Here is an 18,943-nt window from a genome sequence, read left to right on the forward strand (position 1 = left end):
ATGGGGTCTTCTCCCAGCCAGGGCTCTCCGGGTGTTGGGGTGGACACGCAGAGCGCACTTTCTCAGGAACCTGGGCGGGGCAGACACCGTCCTCCATCAGATGCCCTCCCTCTGAAGCATCTGTCAGGAGACCTGAGACTGAGGGGCCTCCGGGCTGCCTCTAAGGCTCCTAGGCCACAGCCAGAACAGTGTCCTAGGGTAGGCTGGCTCAGCACCCCTGACACTGCCTGGGAAAGAACAGTGTGGCTGCCCCAGGTGTCCCACTCGCTGTCCCCCAGGACCTTGCTGTGAACTGGCACCTTTCCTTGGCCTCTGGGGCTGACCTGCCCCTTCTCTTCCCACCCCCCCCCCAGCTCTCCCCGGGCCCCCTTCAAGCCCAGCCATCCAGTCGGCCTCCAGCCAGGGCATCACGCTGACGTGGACGGCACCTCGGGGCCCTGGCAGTGCCCACATCCTGGGCTACTTGATTGAGAAACGCAAGAAGGGGAGCAGCGCCTGGACACCAGTGAATGCCCAGCCTGTGCCTGGTGAGTGGGCCTGAAGGGACACTCTGCTTTATCCTGGCCTCCACAGTTTCCCTGCATGACCTCCTGGCTCCAGGGCCCTGTGCCACCAGCTTGCCAGTCCCTTTAGTACAGCAGGTCTCACTTGGGGAGGTTTCACCCCTTGGGAACATTTGGCAATTGTCTGGCAATTTGGGGTTGTCATAACTGAAGTGCGGGGAGCTGGGGGGTAGCACTAGTGTTAAGAGGTCAGAGATGCTGCTGGACACTGTGGTTCACAGGGCCACGCCCCTGTCCCATTCCCATGTCCCCAAACACAGAATTATCTGGCTACAAATGCCAATAGGGCCAAGGTTAGGAAACCCTGGTTTAACAGAAGTCTCAGGACAGAAGCCAGAGCTGGAGCTATTAGCCCTGACCGTCTCCTTCTGGCCTTGACCTGGGGCAGTGTGCTCTTATCTCTGGATCTTACCTTTCTCATCCGTAAGAAGAGGAGACGTGTTCCCTGTCCTACTCACTTCCCTACAGTTTCCAGGAAACTGCTTTCTGAGATCAGAAAGAATTCAGAAACATCCAAGCCAACATTTGCAGGAGAAAGAATAGATCCCAAGCCCCGAGCATGTTGTCCAGAGACCAGGTTTCTAGCCAGGGCTGTGCCACTTAGGACCTCAGGATCCTCATCTCTGGAAAGAGGGTGGTGAACTAAGGGCACTCTTCCAACTTCACTCTCCTAGTCCTTCTGTCTCATTTATAAATCTATATAGCTTTGTAACAATGTTTAGAAGTCGGTAAGGCAGAGAGAACCAGAGAGATTAAGGCACTTGTCCAAGACTACCCAGCAAGTTAGTGGCAGAACCAGACAGGGACTAAAGCCTCTCACACCCTGAGCATTGCTCTTCTTACCTTGGAGACCCCCGAGTCACCCCTCGCCAGCTGGCTGGAGAGGAGGAATGTGTCGGGAACCTAGGCTTGGTCTTATCCAGAGCTTGGAAGCACCAGGCCATCTGTGTGCCTACGGCCTGGTCCTGTCACAGGCAGACGAATGTGGGGTGGGCTTTTCACAGAGAGGAGGTGGACCGTGGCAGACGTGCGACAGGGCTGTCAGTATGAGTTTCGGGTCACAGCTGTGTCTCCCTCTGGCCCGGGAGAGCCTGGGCCTCCATCGGATGCCGTCTTTGCTCGGGACCCCATGAGTAAGTAGAACACCAGCCCAGGTTGGGTGGGGGTGGTGACGAGCAGGGGATAGCTCTGGAGCCCGTGGGACAAGACAGGGGCTATAAGGAGGTCAGGGTTGGTCCTGAAGGCCATGGTCAGGAAGGCTGGAAGACAAAGGTCAAAGGGCCTGTGGAGTAAGGTGTATTTTAGGGGCCCTGGAGGATTGAGATCAGGCAGTGGGGATTAGAAGATCCCTTCCCAAGATCACTTAACTAACTCTTCAGCCTCTGGCAGGTCAGGCCCACCTGCTCTCATCCTATAACCATCCACCCACCCCAGTGAGGGCTTGTCATCACCATGGGGCAGGTGGGAAGTCACCATGGAACCTCATTCCTAACTATCCAGCAGATCTTTGTTCATTGCCTTTATTGCAATGGCTGACATTGTGCCAGGAACTAGGTAAAAAATGATGGCCTCTGCTTCCGGTCTAGAACTGCATTTCCCTCTCTGTGATTTCAGACACCCAGCACAGACAGATGTCAATAGACATGCTGAGAACAATGTAAACAGCCAAAAAAATCTGTGATCAAAGATGTTTCTAACATGTAGCCTGTGATATTTCCAAGACCTACAGGAAAGGGACCTGTCCTACTTGGAGCCACATTTTCCAAATTTGAGTAGAGAATACCTTCTTTACAAAACCCCCTTCAAAAACCTCATTCCAGGGCACCTGGGTGGCTCAGTGGGTTAAGCCGCTGCCTTCGGCTCAGGTCATGATCTCAGGGTCCTGGGATTGAGTCCTGCATCGGGCTCTCTGCTCAGCAGGGAGCCTGCTTCCTCCTCTCTCTCTGCCTGCCTTTCTGCCTACTTGTGTTCTCTGTCAAATAAATAAATAAAATCTTTAAAAAAAACAAAAAAACAAAAAAAAAACCTCATTCCAAGGCCTAGGGCTTAGGAAATGCTGCTCTGTAGCCTTCATGAGCCCTGTGAGCCTGCTAGTGACAAGCCATCAAGGCAGTGGCACATTTCTGGCACTTGCCGGACTGGCCACATGGTCACCTTGAAAGCACCTACAGGGCCTGGTGCACAGTACAGGTCTGGGCTGTTAGAATGAATCCAGAAAAAAAAAAAATAGAACGTTGTACAAGTTTAACGGATCGAATGGTGTCTAAGTTTTAGTCCTGAAAAGGGCAGTGTGTGGGATGCAGAGGGGAAAGCGGACCCATGCATTTTACTCCTGGCAAGGTGACCAACCCTATCCTAGTTTATCTGCCTCTCTCTCTCCGACAACTGATAGGGAGTGGGGACAGCAAGCCGCCAGAGCAGTGACTACAGCACCCGATCACGACCGTTCCTAGGCCGTCGCTGCTGAGTATGATCACCGACCAGCAGCCTGACCCGGGGGCTTGTTAGGAATGCAGAGTCTCAGGCCCCACCCAGGCCTTCTGTATTAGGATCTGTAGTCTTAACCAAATCCCCCAGTGGCTTATAAACAAATTAAACTTAAGAGAAGCACTAGCCTAGCCCAGATTTAGAAACACCTGGGCAGCTCTTAAAACTCCGGCTGTCTGGGCTGCATCCCAGCCACGTCTCTGGGGATGGGACCTGGGCGCCAGGGTCTTCAAGGCTTCCCACAAGAGTCCACTGTGCAGCCAGCTTGGGTAGATGGCTCTGCAATGGACAAAGCCCTTTACATACATCATACCTTTGTTCCAAAACCCCCGTGGCTGGGTAGGGCCTGTGTTATTTTCCTTCCCACTTAACAGGTGAAAAATAAGAAGGGACTGAGTGCCCACAAGGCAGTCTTGACGAACTTAGAGCTCAGAATCAAAAGATACAGAATTCTAGTCTTCGGGGATCATAGAGCCCAGGGAGTCATCAACTCATATGCCAGATTTCAGGAATTACAGAAGTGTGGTTAGGGGAAGTGGGCTAACAGGTGGGTAAAGAAACTCCCAGCCCCCCACAGGAAAACTAATGAACAGCCACATGGAGTGGCCTCCCTCAAGAGAGGGTGACGCAATTCCTGATCTTCCCTCGGTGCCCGGCCAGGACCCCCCGGGCCCGTGCGGGACCTCCAAGTCACAGACACATCGCACACTAGCATCACCTTGAACTGGGCCCAGCCAGACACGCAGGACGGGGATACAGCCCAGGGCTACGTGGTGGAGCTGCGTGGCTCAGACAGTCTGCAGTGGAGCCCCTGCCACGAGGGCACCGTGCCAGTCACCACCTTCACTGCCAAAGGGCTTCGGCCCCAAGAGAGCTACTTCGTGAGGGTGACAGCTGTCAACGACGGAGGCCGTGGCGAGCCCACCTCCCTGGACACGTTAGTGCAAGTCGTGCCCGTTGCTGGTGAGTGCCATCGCCTTCAGCTTCCCAAAGGCCCTTCCTGAGCGGGACCTCTGAGCAGCAGCCAGGATCCTTTTCCCGGTTCAATGATGTGCCCTTGATCGAGCACCTGTTAGGAGCCAGGCACTGGACAAGGCAGGCCCATTCAGAAATGTTTTCTCATTACAACTCATAAAAATCCTAGAGGGTTAGTGATATTTACCCCCAAGTTGCAGATAAGGAAGCTGAGGTCAAAGGGCTTTGCCCTGGGTCATGCCACCGGTATGTGTGGAGGGGCCCAAGTGTGGAGGGAGGTGACAAGCCATCTTGTGTGTTCCAGTCCGTCCCAAGTTCCTGATGGACTCCAGCAGACGGGACTCGCTGATGGTCAGAGCTGGGGAGACCATTCGTGTGCCTGTCTCCTTTGAAGTGAGTATAGCTCATGGGGAGTGGGGAGAGGGGCCCAGAGTGGCCAAAGGAGCCAGAGTCAGCCCTGTGATTCTCTTTCACCTCCCCCCTCTTTTTGGTCCCCAACTGGTGGCCCAGTCTTGTGCTGGAAATCAAGCCAGAGTCAGGATGGAAGAGGGTCCTCCTTGAAGACAGGATCCATCTACACGCTCATCTACACCCCCTCTAGTGGTCACTTCTGTTACTGCACCTCTAAGCTATGACGCCCCCTTTCCTTTCTCCTCCCTTAGTCTGGGAATGCAGTGTGGCTGCAGCACGGACAGTCCGTTTTGACTTTACAAAGTTCGAGTATGAGTACTGTACAGGCACATGAACTGCGTTTGACTCGGGATGGTCCTCCACCAACACCACCTGGGGTCAGATTCTAGCCTCATTACTCACTAGCTGTTTGACTCCGGACAACTATCTTAACCTCTCTGTGTTCCAGCTCCCTCATTTGTCAAATGGGGATAACAGTAACTCTCTCCAGGATTTTTCTGAGGATTCAAGGAATTAATACCGTGAAAGCACATAAGTAGAGCTTGACATGGCAAGAGCCCAATTGTGTTATCTAGTACTAATTGTTGTTGTTGTTACTATTATTAAAGTCATCATCATCATCTCTGTGGGAACTCATAGGTGGCAGCGCCTGATTCAAACCCAGATATAATTCTAAATTACATGTTCTTTTTTTTTTTTTTTTTAAAGATTTTTATTTTTTTATTTGACAGAGAGAGATTACAAGTAGGCAGAGAAGCAGGCAGAGAGAGAGAGGAGGAAGCAGGCTCCCTGTGGAGCAGAGAGTCTGATGCGGGACTCGATCCCAGGAACCTGAGATCATGACCTGAGCCGAAGGCAGTGGCTTAACCCACTGAGCCACCCTAAATTACATGTTCTTAACTATTAGACCGTAATATGACGTAATGTGACAAAATATTTCATACACACGCTGAGTGTTCCTCAGCCCTGTTCTCTATACTTGCCACGTATTATTAACTCCTTCAATCCTCAGAACACTCCTGTGAGGTAAGGGACTGTCCGCATCCCCGTCTGACTCTGATGCCCAGTGTGACAGGTGCCAGAGGCTCTCACGGGGACTTGGCAGTTTGCCTTACTCCCCCTTTCCTGCTTCCTCGCTACCCCACACCCCCTCCCGTCCCTCCCTGGATCCCTCTCTCAACCAGCCTCTCCCTAGGTAGGCATCTCCCACCTCTGTGCTTTTGCTCAGACATTTCTCCCCCGGGAGTGCCCTTCTCCCCACTTATACTTTCGTCCCAGTTTCAGTGCCATCCATCCCACGAAATGTCCCGTCTTTACCTTTCTTTCCTCTCATTTCCCAGGCTGTCCCCATGCCTGAGGTGACCTGGCTGAAGGACGGCTTGCCCTTGCTTAAAAGTAATGTGACCTCCACCAAGGAGGGCCTCACCCAGCTTCTGATTCCTGTGGCCAGCCTCTCAGACAGTGGCGTCTATACTGTGTTGCTGAGGAGCCCGCAGGGCACAGAGGCTCTCTACCGCTTCTCCCTCAGGGTGGCAGGTGAGGCCGGCCTGGGCAGGGGCTCCCGACACCAGCTTGCTACTCACTAAGGCATGGAGCTCTCCAGCTGTCCTGGTCACGTGTCTCAGCTATTCTCCCAAACCTGGGTACACAGGGGATCACACCACCAGCCCTTCCTAAGAGCAGGAGGAAAGGAAGGAAGAAAGGCAGAGGAAGAGTCTGGGGTGGGGCGTGCCCCAGAAACTTAGGGACCGCTAAGCTGTAGCCCTTCCCCCATCTGGGACTCTCAGTGAGCAGAGACAGTCCCCACCATTACCTCACTTAAAAGAGCCTTGGAAGGACTATGTGTGGTCCTTGTACGGGATAATTGTTGCCCTCCCCACGGGCACTCCTGCACAGCCCCTGCTCACCCTGGAGGAGCTTCTGGAACACAGAAACGACCAGTGGCTAACTGGGACCTCTGCAACTTGGTCTTTTGAAAGCTTCTCCACTGACCATGTCCTGGGTCATTTTACTTACAAGTCAGAGTGATTTCAAATGACTCTTGTTGGAGAGGCTTTCCATGCCTTAGAGATCACTGTACACCCCAGCGGAGCTCTATCTGGCTCTAGCTGCCGACATGGCCAGACTGCATTCCCCAGGACCACAGAAGACTTGGGAACCTGGAGAAGGGCCATGCAGAAGCCTGTGGGCATTCTGGGGTGCCCTGCTGGGTCCTCCCCAAACTCGGCTGCCTTTGCTCTCTCGTGCAGCGTGTCCGAAGGCACCTGGACCCATCAGCCTGAAGGAGAACGTGCCCGGGACAGTGACGGCCGAGTGGGAGCCCTCTCCAGACGAGGCTGGGGGTGTCCCCCTGTACTACGAGGTGCTGACACGCTCCTCGGTGCACGGGCCCTGGCGCCAGGCGGCCGACCGTGTGCACACCAACCACTACACCCTCCTGGGCGTGCTCCCTGGCCGCGAGTACCACTTCCGGGTGGTGGCCAAGAACGAGCTGGGGGCCAGCCTGCCCTCGGACACCAGCCAGCCCTGGCGTATCCCCCGGCAGCGAGGTGAGCTCTTGGGGATGCGGGCTGCATCTGGGGCAGCCCCGGCATTGGTGGCCCAGTGCAGCTTAATGTGTCACTGGCCCAGGTGGAGGCCAAGAGCTGTTGCCCTGCCCTCCTCCCCACCTGCCCAGCTTCCCAGCTGGCTCAACCCACCTGCACTGCTCTCCTCTGTGTCCCTGACTCAGGATGTGTCTGGAGAGATGGGTCAGGATGCCTTTGGGTGAGGTCTCAAATCAGCAGCAGTCCATACGGCAAAGAGAGGTTAATGTGTCTCTGAAAATCAAGTGTATTTTTACAATCAAACAGATGTGGGCCTTCAAAGTAATCGCTAGAAAAAGTAGATCATAAAATCGGATGTGTGATTCCATATTTCTAAAACACAAAAATGTATGAAAGGTTCCACACCAAAATGTTAGCTCTGGTCATTGAAGGCAGTGACATTATGCTTGGTTTTGATTCCTTCCTGCTTTGACTTTCTTATACATTCTAGTTTGTTCACAGTGAATGGGTGTTAGCTTATAGAAAAAAAAAATCCAAATGTATTTTAAGAAAAGGATAAAAAAGTAAGTCCAGCTATGGGGGCCAAATTGATGGTAAGATGTGGCAGAAGGACCCAGAATGTGCCTAAGTTCCACCAGGAACCAGTTACCCTGACTCGTGCCTCGGCCATCCCTTCCTTGATTACCGACCCTTCTCCCTCTCACCCTGGTTTCTGCCACAGACAGGTTCACGGTGAAGTCTCCAAGCTACCGGGAGCCTAACCTGAGCCAGAAGCCCCGGTTCCTGGTGGGGCTGCGGACCCACCTGCTGCCGCAGGGCTGCGAGTGCTGCATGAGCTGTGCTGTGCAGGGCTGGCCGCGGCCCCACGTCACCTGGTTCAAGGACGAACAGAGCCTGGCCGGAAACCCTGCCGTGTACAGCACCGACGTGCTGGGCGTGTGCTCCCTCGTCATCCCCAGCGTCTCCCCCAAGGACAGCGGCCAGTACAAGGCAGTGGCGGAGAACGCGCTGGGTCAGGCCGTCAGCACTGCCACCCTCATTGTCACAGGTGAAGGTACTGCCCTGGCAGAGGGGGGAGGGGAAGGAGAGTCGGGGAGCAGCCGCCTTCAGAGCCCTCCCTGTCCCCTGAAGGGTAGTTGGGCTGGAGGTCAGGATCCCGGGCCCTCTAACCCCTGTGGCTCTGCTGGCCATCACGCGGCCTCCTGGGGCCTCGATTTACCCACCTGCAAAATGTGGTATTAACTAGATCATTGAGGACTAACTCACCTAACTCTTGGCTTAGGGACGATGCCTCCCCAGCCTAAGCTTCCCAGTATGGCCTGCAACACATTTCAAGACGAGAGATGAAGGGGCCTCTTCTGTCTTCTGTGTTTTACCTTCATAAATATGCCCAGAACAGACATTTTGTGCCCCCAAAGCCTTGCTGATTGTCTTACTGGTAGTCTCTTTCAGTAAAGCAAATAACCTATGTTAATAAGAAAACAGTTTTCCTTAAGAGTACTTAGGACAGCTTATATTTTGAATAGAAAACAAAGTCACCCCTAAACATTTTAGATTATTGAGAATTGATCTTTATGCCAAAATGGCCCTTTCAGCACTGACCCAGAACATCTTTTCCTGCATCTGTGCCAAGGCCCTCGGGAAGCCACTCGCCAGGTGCCCCAGCACGTGCACGCACCTGGTCCTGAAAAGGCTGTTTTCAGAAAAGTGTTGGGGGGCTGGTTGCCAGGGAAGGAATTGGCCCACGCTCAGAGAGTGTGTGCTGTCTCTGGACTTGAGCCCTTGGGACTGACCATGACCTTCGCCACGGAACAGGGGCCGGGGGGGGGGGCAGCTGCTCCTTCGGGACCAGCCTGACTGCCCCAGTGCTCCCTGTCTTGCAGAATCCAGCTCCTAACACCACCTCACCCTGGAGTCCTGTCTGGCTCGACGGTCGTGGATGACGACAGATCCCTGAAACTTCACTCTTGACACCCATACTGGCCCAGACAGACAGTCCTAAAGGACGGAGGACACCGGTCGTGCCTGGAGCCCCAGAGAGACAGGAGCGAGGAGCAGGAGGGCATGGAGTCCTTGGGGGAAGAAAAAGAAGAAGAGGGGCGACCTTCAGCCTCTCCACCCCAAAGCCAACTCCCTGAACATGACCATGAACCTCCTCCACTCTCTCCATGGGGGCTTCTTTCTTCTCTACTTCTTGCGAGAGATCCGGAGTGAACCCGTCGGCCAGAACAAGGCCCAGCCCTTGTTTTCTGGAAGCGGGTTCTTGGAAGAGCTGGGCCTGCTGTGAGCACAGGAGGGAGGAATGAGGAGGTCAGAGGAGCTGCATGAGGGCCGGGGGACCCAGAGGGTGTCTGGAGGGTGCGCTTTCTGTACTTTTCATCATTAAAACATTAGGCCAACACAAGCCTATCCCTTGCAAGTTGACTTGGGGCTGGTGTGTTGGAGGAAAGGTTCCCACCACAGAGCCTTCACCCCAGGCGCCCACAGGGAGGACAGGTGGTTCTGCGCCTGCTTCTGAGGGCAGGAAACCAGAGAGGGGTTGGAGGGTCTGCATGGAGGAGAGACACACTCTTCACTCCTCACCCATGTGTCCCTCACGCCGCTGGCAAAAATCCCGTGAGCAACAGAGCGAGAGGCTTTCCTGGGTGTTAGAGTGTGGGGGGACCCGGAGCCAGGGCTGCCTGAGACTGCTGTTTGTCTGTCCCTCCCTGGGGCCAGGAAGAGTCTTGGGCTGAGGAAAACCCTACTCCAGGATGTGACCCTGTCAGAAGGCGCTGAGGGAAACCACTACACACGTGGGGATTTGGCTCTCATTCTGGGTGCTGTGGGCGCCTGCTCAGCTCCTCCACAGTCCCTGCTGCCCGGGGTCACACACAAGATGGGACGCCTCCCTTTCCAGAGAAGGACCTCTCTGTGACCTCCCACAGAAACTCTTGTCCTTCTCCTTCCTTAAGGCCCCCGAACCTCCCAGGCTCCCCGGAAACACTCCAGAGTCCCTGTAGATGAGAAGGAAGGAGAGAGCCCCAGGAAGGCTGAGCCCCACTCTGTCCCGGTGTGTCAGCTCCAAGGCCTAGCTGGTGGCCTGACACCACGTGCTCTTCACTCCCGAGGCTGGGATGCAGGCTTCTGCCTTCCGCTGTCTCCTCTCACACCTGACTGTAGACACAGGAAGAGGGAAGCACAAGCCACAAGGGGAGGTATAGGGTGGGTGTCAAAAACACGTTTCTGAGGTTTGGGAACACGTAGCCAGGGAATGGGTTACCTCTGGATGCCAGAGAGAACTGTCCACCCAAACGAGACCATTTGTGCTCCCAGAGTCAGGGGAGATGGACTAGATGACTTTGTACAGGCCACGGCTCATTTCTACCCTCCCCAGAGAAACCTACAGAGAGAGCTATTTTCCTTGGGTTTTCTCTTGCCATCTTTGCTTTGTTACCGCAGCAGGCCACAGTGGGGCCAGGAGCAAAGAAAGAAGTTCTTAGAAACCATGAGGCAGTGGCTGAACACCTCGGCCTGCATGAACCGTTCTCCTAAGCACTTTTTGTGCTGTGGGGTCCTGCAGTGCGGGAAGGACAGGGCTTCAGCTCAGACTGTGGTGTCGGGAGGAGAGGGGGTTTGCACAGAGGGGATGACCCGGTATCTGTGCCCTGCCTGGCCCCGAACAGGGACTCACAGACCAAGGATGAGCAAAGAGCCCTTTCTACATTTCTAAGGGTGGAATGGGGGCCTGACCTTCCAAGGAGATCCAAAGACAAAAGACCGTAACCCATGATGGCATCTCAAGATACATTCATTCATTCGATCGGCCCTGAGCAGGCACCATGCAGGGAGATGCAAAAACAACTCAGGCATGAGACCTGCCCACAAGAGGCCCACCTTCTGGAAGGGAGATAAGACTCACAGAAGCACTAGAAAGCCCAGAGGACCTCAGAGGAGGGGAGACCTGCAGGCTGAGAGCATCAAGGAGGGCTTCCCAAAGGAGGTACCAGCATCTTTGAGGGATAAGCAGGAAATGGGCCGGCAGAGAAGGGGAGAACATGAGCACGGGCCGGGCTCAGGGACTGCAACTCAGCCCAGGACAGTGGAAAGCTGTGGTCTGTGTGGTGATGGACAGCAGTGCTCACATCTGGGGCCAGTGAAGCCGCATGGGAGGGGCTTGCATATATCTACGAACAGAGCAGAATGTGAAGGAGAAGGGAGCTGTGGTGGGCATTTTCACTCATTTCCACTCAAAGCTCAAAACCCTTGCCAGTCAAGTACATTAAATCTGAGTATGAATTTAAGTTTTTTTTTTTAAAGATTTTATTTATTTATTTGACAGAGAGAGATCACAAGTAGGCAGAGAGGTAGGCAGAGAGAGAGAGAGAGAGGAGGAAACAGGCTCCCTGCTGAGCAGAGAGCCCGATGCGGGACTCGATCCCAGGACCCTGAGATCATGACCTGAGCCGAAGGCAGCGGCCCAACCCACTGAGCCACCCAGGCGCCCCTGATTTTAAGTTTTTAAAGGCTAGTCCTGCTCCCTAATTAGTTATGTGACCTCAGCAAGTTCCTTATCCTGTTCTATGACTGAGTCCTCACTTGTAAATTAAGACTACCTGTTCCTAACCCAAGGTCACAGGGGTTTCTCCTGTTTTCTTCTCGAAGTTTTATGGTTTGAATTCTTTTAGATCTATCCCTTTTGAGAGAAGTTTTGCATGTGGCGTGAGGTGACAGTAGAGGCTTTCTTTTCTTCTTTCTTGATTATTCACATGGCCTAGCACCATTTTCACAAAGAGATTTTCCTTTCCCCTTTGAATTACCTGGGAGCCTTCATTGAAAATCAATTAACCTATATATGTATGGGTCTGTTTTTGGATTTTGTCTTCCCTACTTCTTTTCTACTTTCTGGAAAAGTTTGCATAGAATTGATATAGTCTCTTCTTCAAATGTTTGTTAGAATTTACCAATAAAGCCACTGGTCCTGGAATTTTCTATGGGAAGGATGAAACCATAAATTCAATTCTTTAACAGGCATATAGGACTATTCAGGCTATTAACTTCTTCTTGAATGAGCTTTGGTAATTTATGACTTCCAAAGGATTTATTCATTTCATCCAGGTTGTTGAATTTATCTGCATAAAGTTGTTTGTAATATTCCCTTATTATCCTTTTACTGTCTGTAGGATCTCTAGTGATATCTTCTCTTTCATTCTTAATATTGGTGATTTGTGTGTTCTCTCTTTTGTTCTTAATCGGTTTGGCTACCGGTTAGTCCATTTTACCGATCTTTAAAAAGAACCAACTTTTGGTTTCATTGATTTTCTCTGTTATTTTTCCATTTTCAATTTCATTGATTAATGCTCCTATCTTTGTTATCTCCTTTCTTCAGCTTACTTTGGGCTTAACTTGCTCTCTTTTTCCTCCCTTTTTGTTAAGGTCAAATCCTAGATCACAGATTCTAGACCTTTATTCATTTATAATACACAAGCATTGAATACTGTGAATTTTCCTTTAAACGCTGTTTTAGCTATAGCCACATGTTTAGACACATGTACTCATTTTCATTCAGTTCAATGAATTTTCCACTTTACTTTATGACTTTTTCTTCTTCTTCTTTTTTTTTTTTAAAGATCTTATTTATTTATTTGAGAGAGAGATCACAAGTAGACAGAGACAGGCAGAGAGAGAGGAAGGGAAGCAGGCCCCCTGCTGAGCAGAGAGCCCGATGTGGGACTCGATCCCAGGACCCTGAGATCATGACCTGAGCCGAACGCAGCAGCTTAACCCACTGAGCCACCCAGGCGCCCTATGACTTCTTCTTTTACCCACGGGTTACTTAGAACTGTTTTGTTTAATTTTGAAATAGGTGGGATTTTCCAACTATCCCTTCTTGACTTCTACTTTCATTCTACTGCAATTAGATAACACACTTTTATGATTCTACCTTCTTAAAATCTAATGAAACATGTTTCACGGCCCCAAATATCGTCTATCTTGTTAAATATTCTCTGTGCACTTGTAAGAATGGGCCTTCTGCTTTTGTTGCAATGAGGGTTATGCAAATGTCGATTAAGTGACATTGGTTGATGGTTGTTTGAATTTTCTATAACCTTACTGATTTTCTTTCCATTTGTTTTCTCAATTACTGAGAAAGGCATGTTGACATAGCCAACAAAACTGGGGATTTGTGTAGGATGTAAAATATATACCTTTAATTTATCACAATTTACTTCCAAATAATATGCCTCTACCCGTAAAGAGCAAGAAATTCACCAGGGGGCTTGCATTTCTGCCTCCCACTGTCTGTGTTATTTGTCATGCCTTTTACTTCTACATAAGTTATAAACCCCAATTACGTGGTTACTTCTGCTTTAAAAACTCACTTGTCTTTTAAAGATATTTTTAATGAGGAAAACCAATTCATATTTACCATTTGCCATGTTATTCACTCCTTTGTGTCAATCCGGGTTTCCATTTGCTATCATTTCTCTCCCTACCTAAAGAACTTCTTGGGGGGCACCTGAGTGGCTCAGTGGGTTAAAGCCTCTGTCTTCTGCTCAGGTCATGATCTCGGGGTCCTGGGATCGAGCCCGGCGCATCATGTTCTCTGCTCAGCAGGGAGTCTGCTTCCTCCCTTTCTCTACCTGCCTCTCTGCCTACTTGTGATCTCTGTCTGTCAAATAAATAAAATCTTGTAAAAAAAGAAAAAATAATAACTTCTTGGAACATTCTTTCTGCTGCAGCTCTCTTGACAATACATTTTCTCATCTGAAGCAGTCTATTTCTCCCTCCTGTTTCCCAGAGCCTACCAGAGAGATATTTATTCAGTGTTTTATTATATAAATGTTCTCAGAAAAGCTGAAAGAATGGTGCAGTGACCCGTACACTCATCCCCCTGGATTCTACAGTTAGCATCGCTGGACCTGCTCCATCACGTATGTAAGTACCCACGCATGTCTCTACTCATCCACTTCCATCCTCTTGTCTTTTTATACGTTCCAAAGTAAGTTACAAACAAGAATACACTTCCCACCTGAACACCATCATCACAGAAGACTTCTGGCACGTAGAGGATTTGGCCACTAGGGGGCGGCCAAGTGCCATCAAGAGCTTTAGAAGATCAGTGAGTCTAAAGCCCTAAAAAGTGTGCGATGGGGAAGGTCGGAGAAAAAAGTCTCATGAAGTGAACGGATATGATTTAGAAGGAGAGATTTCATCTGGAATCCAGCAAGAAGACTAGACACCTTTTATCTCTGCCCTCAAAACTCCCCTCCTCTTTTTACAGTTATTTGAACTATGAAAGAGAAAATACATCATTGACCACTTTTCCTTCAGATGACTTGTGCTATAAAAGATAGCAGGTCTTTAGATCAGAACCTCAGAAAGCTTGATGAAGGCAGGGTGTCATATTTGGGGCAATGAGCCAATAAAATGAATTAAATGTTAATTCATTGATTCTTTCTCTCCACGAGGGATTTGGTTTATCAACTAAGATAAACTCATTGATCTGTCCCTCCCGCTTGTGCTCTCTCTCTCTCAAATAAGTAAATCTTAATTAAAAAAAAAAAAATCACAGGATATATGACAGTCTAAAATTTAACAATAAATAGAGTTCTTATAAGTCAATAAGAAAAAGACTGTAATGGGCAATTGCACAAAAAGGAAACACATAGTTTATTTAAAAAAAAAAAAATGAAGCAGGGGTACCTAGTTGGCTCAGTTGTGTATCTCCCTTCGGCTCAGGTCATGATCCCAGGGTCCTGGAATAGAGTCCCACATCGGGTTCCCCACTCAGCTAGGAGTCTGTGTTTCTCCCTCTCCTTCTGCCCCTTCTCATGCTCATGTTCTCTCTCTGACACACTCTCTCCCAAATAAAAAATAAAATCTTTAAAAAAAAATAGGGGGCACCTGGGTGGCTCAGTTGGTTAAGCAACTGCCTTCAGCTCAGGTCATAATCCCGAAGTCCCAGGATCGAGTCCCGCATCAGGTGCTCAACTCCACGAGAAGTCGGCTTCTCCCTCTCACCTTCTCCCCTCTCGTGTTCTCTCTCACTTTCTCTCTCTCAAAAAAAAAAAAAAATCTTAAAAAAATATGAAGCTGATTTTACAATTATGTGCCATTTATTACAACACAGCTTAGGAAGCATTAAAAAGAATTTTCTAGAGGTGCCTGGGTGGCTCAGTCAGTTGAACTTCCAACTCTTGGTTTCAGCTCAGATCATGACCTCAGTGTCCTGAGATCAAACTCTGCATCAGGTTGCACACTCAGTGGGGAGCCTACTTGAGACTCTCTCTCTCCCTCTCCTTCTTCCCCTCACCCTGCTTGTGTTCTCTCTCTCTCACATGCTCTCTAAAATAAATTAATAAATCTTAAAAAAAAGAAAAAGAAAAAGAATTATCCAGTGTGTCAGATAATATAAATTTCCATACACTGCTGGTTTATATGCAGAAAAATGAATTAATATGTATCAAGAGCCTTAACATGTATAAATCTCTCAGTGGTACAGTAATTTTACTTTTCTGCATTTATTATTATGAGGTCAAAAGAGACATTCTCAGAAAAACAGAATTTACTACCAACAAACTCAGAATAATTTCCATTATACACTTCAGATAGAAGAAAGATGATTCTAGAAATAAGTTCTGAGATGCAAGAAAGAATGATCAGCGAAGGGATTTTTAAATATTTGTGCAATGAAAAAGCATTGGCTGCGAGTAATAATAATCACAATATTTAATAAGAAACTATAATCCTGGAAAAAATTAAATGTAATTTGGAAAAAGGGAGATCGGAAATAAAATTTAGAAAGATATTATCTTTCTATAATAATAATAATAAATAAAGATTTATTATCTTTAAACTTTACGTGTACATATTGGGGATAACTAGAGTAATGCCTGAAATAATAGACTCAATATATAACTTTCAAACAAAATACAGAATGAGTAAAATAACTTCAATCAATCCAAAAGAGGGCAAGTAAGAGAGGAGGAGGAGAAGATAAAGAGGAGTAAGAGAAAATGGAAAGAGGTGGAGGAAGACAGATGAGAAACAAAAATACTAGAACAAATATGAATAAATAGAAATCATCAGTAATCACAAATAGGATAAGTCAAGTTCTCCAGTTGAAAGACAAAGATCATCAGACTTGACAAAAACCATCTATGCCCTCTTTACTAAAGACACACTTAAACACAGTACTCCAAAAGGTGGAAAGTTGAATAACCGAAAAAAAGATATTCTGAGGACGCCTGGGTGGGTCAGTGGGTTGGGCCACTGCCTTTGGCTCAGGTCATGATCTCAGGGTCCTGGGATGGGGTCCCGCATTGGGCTCTCTGCTCAGCAGGGGGCCTGCTTCCCTTCCTCTCTCTGCATGCCTCTCTGCCTACTTGTGATCTCTCTCTGTCAAATAAATAAATAAAATCTTTTAAAAAAAAAGATATTCTAAGTAAATACTAGTCAAAACCAAAAACTAAAACTAAAACAACCAACCAAAAAATAATCCTTGATATAACTTTATTGGCAACAGATAAAATCTTCAAGAATATCATTACTAGAGATAAATGGAGTAATGAGAAAAGGTTAAAATGTTTACATCATTAGGAAAATAGAACAATTCTGAGCTGGTATGCACCGCAACACAGAGCCCCCAAACATATTTTAAATTAGCCACAAAACATCGAAAGCAAGACTTGATAGAATTACAAGAAAAAATAACTAATCATTGTGATCATTAATGTCTTTCTTTCAGCAGTTAATGTATCAAGCCGACAAACAAGTAACAAGGATATAGAAGACATGAACATCACTATTCATGAGCTTGATGTATGGAGACACCTAGACCATTGTGCCTAACAAATGGAGATCAGCATTCTTTGAAAGCATACATGAAACATTTATGAAAATTGCTATGTACCAGGCCATGAAGCTAGCTTGAACAAGCTTTAAGTGACCAGCACCATGTAGACCACACTGACCACAATGGAGTTGGTTGAAACTCAATAATAAAAGATATATAGAAAAAAATCTCATATAATTGGGAATTTAAAAACACCATTCTAAATAATTAGTGATTCAAACAACAACCACAAAAAGCATAGTGGAAAAGAGAAACATATTTAAAATTAATGATAAAAATAATAATATAATATGATATAATAATATAATATATATCAATAAAACATTATATCAGTAGTATATAATATATATTATAATAATGATAATAAATAATAATACACTATATATTAAAAACTTGTAGACTTTCAGTGAAAATCCAATGTAGAAGGAAATTGGGGGCCTATATACTTACTCTGAAAAAGAAAAAAAGGCTCAAAATCAATGAGAGGAAGATTCGTGTCAGAGACAATTTATCTAGCCTCTTGCAGTTGATAGGACTGTGAGACTGTGTTCTGGTCAATAGCATATGGGCAGACGTAATGTGAAGAGTTTCTGGGTCTGACACTTAAAAGTTCCTTTGCAAACATCCACTTTCTAGATGCAAGGAATCCTTTGTAGGACTCCCTAGCTCTAGAGTATGGTGAATCCAACTGATGAAGGGAACTCAAGGTCCTGAATGACTTCTGGCAGAGCAAGGTCATGCCTACAGTCCACTGAACTATACTGTGTTAGACTATAGAGGTTTTGTGTGGCAGTTAGCCCATTCTGATTAATATAGCAAATAACTTTTTTAAAACTTTTTTTAAAAAGCAGAATAACATTTAAAAACTGAGAAGAAAACAACAAAGAGCAAAAATTAATTAAATAAAACACATCCTACAGAGGGTAATCAAATCCAGAGATTATCTTTTTGCAATGGGTAATAATTGACAAGCCTTTGTCATGATTAATCACAGAGAAAAAGAAATGGCAAAAATAAACACTAAGAATGAAAAAGGGTGAATTACAGACTGAGTGGAAACAAAGGATACTATTTAAAACTATATGTATGTTAATGTTTGAAAATTGGAATGGAATGTGTGAATTATAGAAAAAGATCATTTACCAAAACAGACCCAAGAAGAGATAGAAAACCTGAGTAGTCCTATATCATTGAAGAAATTCAGTCAGTAGCTAAGCATTTTTCCCATGGAGAAAACATAGCCCAGCAGTCTGATAGGTGAAAAAGTTCTTCAAAATGTTTGAGGAACATTTACAATCTTTAAAAACTTCTCCAAAGAGTAGGAAAAGGAGTCCTTCCCAACTTGGTAAGTTAAGATTAGCCTGGTCCTGATGCCAGAACCAAAAGGACAGCCCAAAAGAGGAAAACCATAGGCCAATCTAATTCATTAGCATGAATGCAAAATCCTTAACAAATATTAGCAAACTGAATCAAGCAAGGAAGAAAAATGTTTATAGATCATGACCAAATAGATTTCTATCAGACTTGCAATATTGGATTCATGTTAGAAAAATGGTTCATGTAATTCACCACATTGATAAACAAAAGAGAAGCCATACAGTCATTTCAACAGGTCTACAGGAAACGGGCTCCAGGGTGGCTCAGGCATTAAGTGTCCGCCTTCAGCTCAGGTCATGATCCTAGAGTCCTGGGATCAAGCCCCACCTCAGGCTCCCTGCTCAGCGGGAAGTCTGCTTCTCCCTCTCCCACTCCCCCTGCTTGTGTTCCCTCTCTTGCTGTGTCTCTCTCTGTCAAATAAATAAGTAAAATCTAAAAAAAAAAAAAAAAAAGTCATCCATAAAAAATATGTACAAGAAAGCTTCCATACAATTCAACATCTAATGACAGGTAGTGAAGAATGTTATAGACATGGGCCCTGGAGTCAGGCTGCCTGGTTTTGAATGCTGACTGTACCATTAGGAGCTTTGTAACCTTCAGCAAGTAATTTCATCTCTCCAAGCTTCCATTTCCTTCTTACCTATAAAGATGAAGATAATAATAGTATTTTCCTCATAGGTTTGTTGTGAGGATTAAAATAATTTATATATACAAAGCAGTGAGAACAATCCTTGCATGTAATAATA

At 47.4% G+C, this 18,943-nt stretch overlaps 1 protein-coding gene across 1 annotated transcript in view; it reads left to right on the forward strand.

Annotated features, from left to right (window-relative positions):
* IGFN1 (immunoglobulin like and fibronectin type III domain containing 1) overlaps positions 1 to 9,377 on the forward strand; it is a gene marked incomplete at its 5' end in the record, with an annotated part of 30,158 nt that extends 20,781 nt beyond the window's left edge. Inside the window, 8 exons of the mRNA XM_082703055.1 lie at positions 354 to 527; positions 1,568 to 1,696; positions 3,711 to 4,013; positions 4,330 to 4,418; positions 5,777 to 5,972; positions 6,686 to 6,985; positions 7,704 to 8,036; positions 8,866 to 9,377. Of these exons, the coding sequence (XP_082559181.1) occupies positions 354 to 527; positions 1,568 to 1,696; positions 3,711 to 4,013; positions 4,330 to 4,418; positions 5,777 to 5,972; positions 6,686 to 6,985; positions 7,704 to 8,036; positions 8,866 to 8,879 (1,538 nt within the window). The 3' untranslated portion in view covers positions 8,880 to 9,377. The remainder of the gene's footprint in view (positions 1 to 353; positions 528 to 1,567; positions 1,697 to 3,710; positions 4,014 to 4,329; positions 4,419 to 5,776; positions 5,973 to 6,685; positions 6,986 to 7,703; positions 8,037 to 8,865) is intronic.
* Between the last annotated feature and the right edge of the window lie 9,566 nt (positions 9,378 to 18,943).

The sequence above is a fragment of the Mustela nivalis genome (genome assembly GCF_964662115.1).
Source record: "Mustela nivalis genome assembly, chromosome: 16".
NCBI lineage: Eukaryota > Metazoa > Chordata > Mammalia > Carnivora > Mustelidae > Mustela > Mustela nivalis.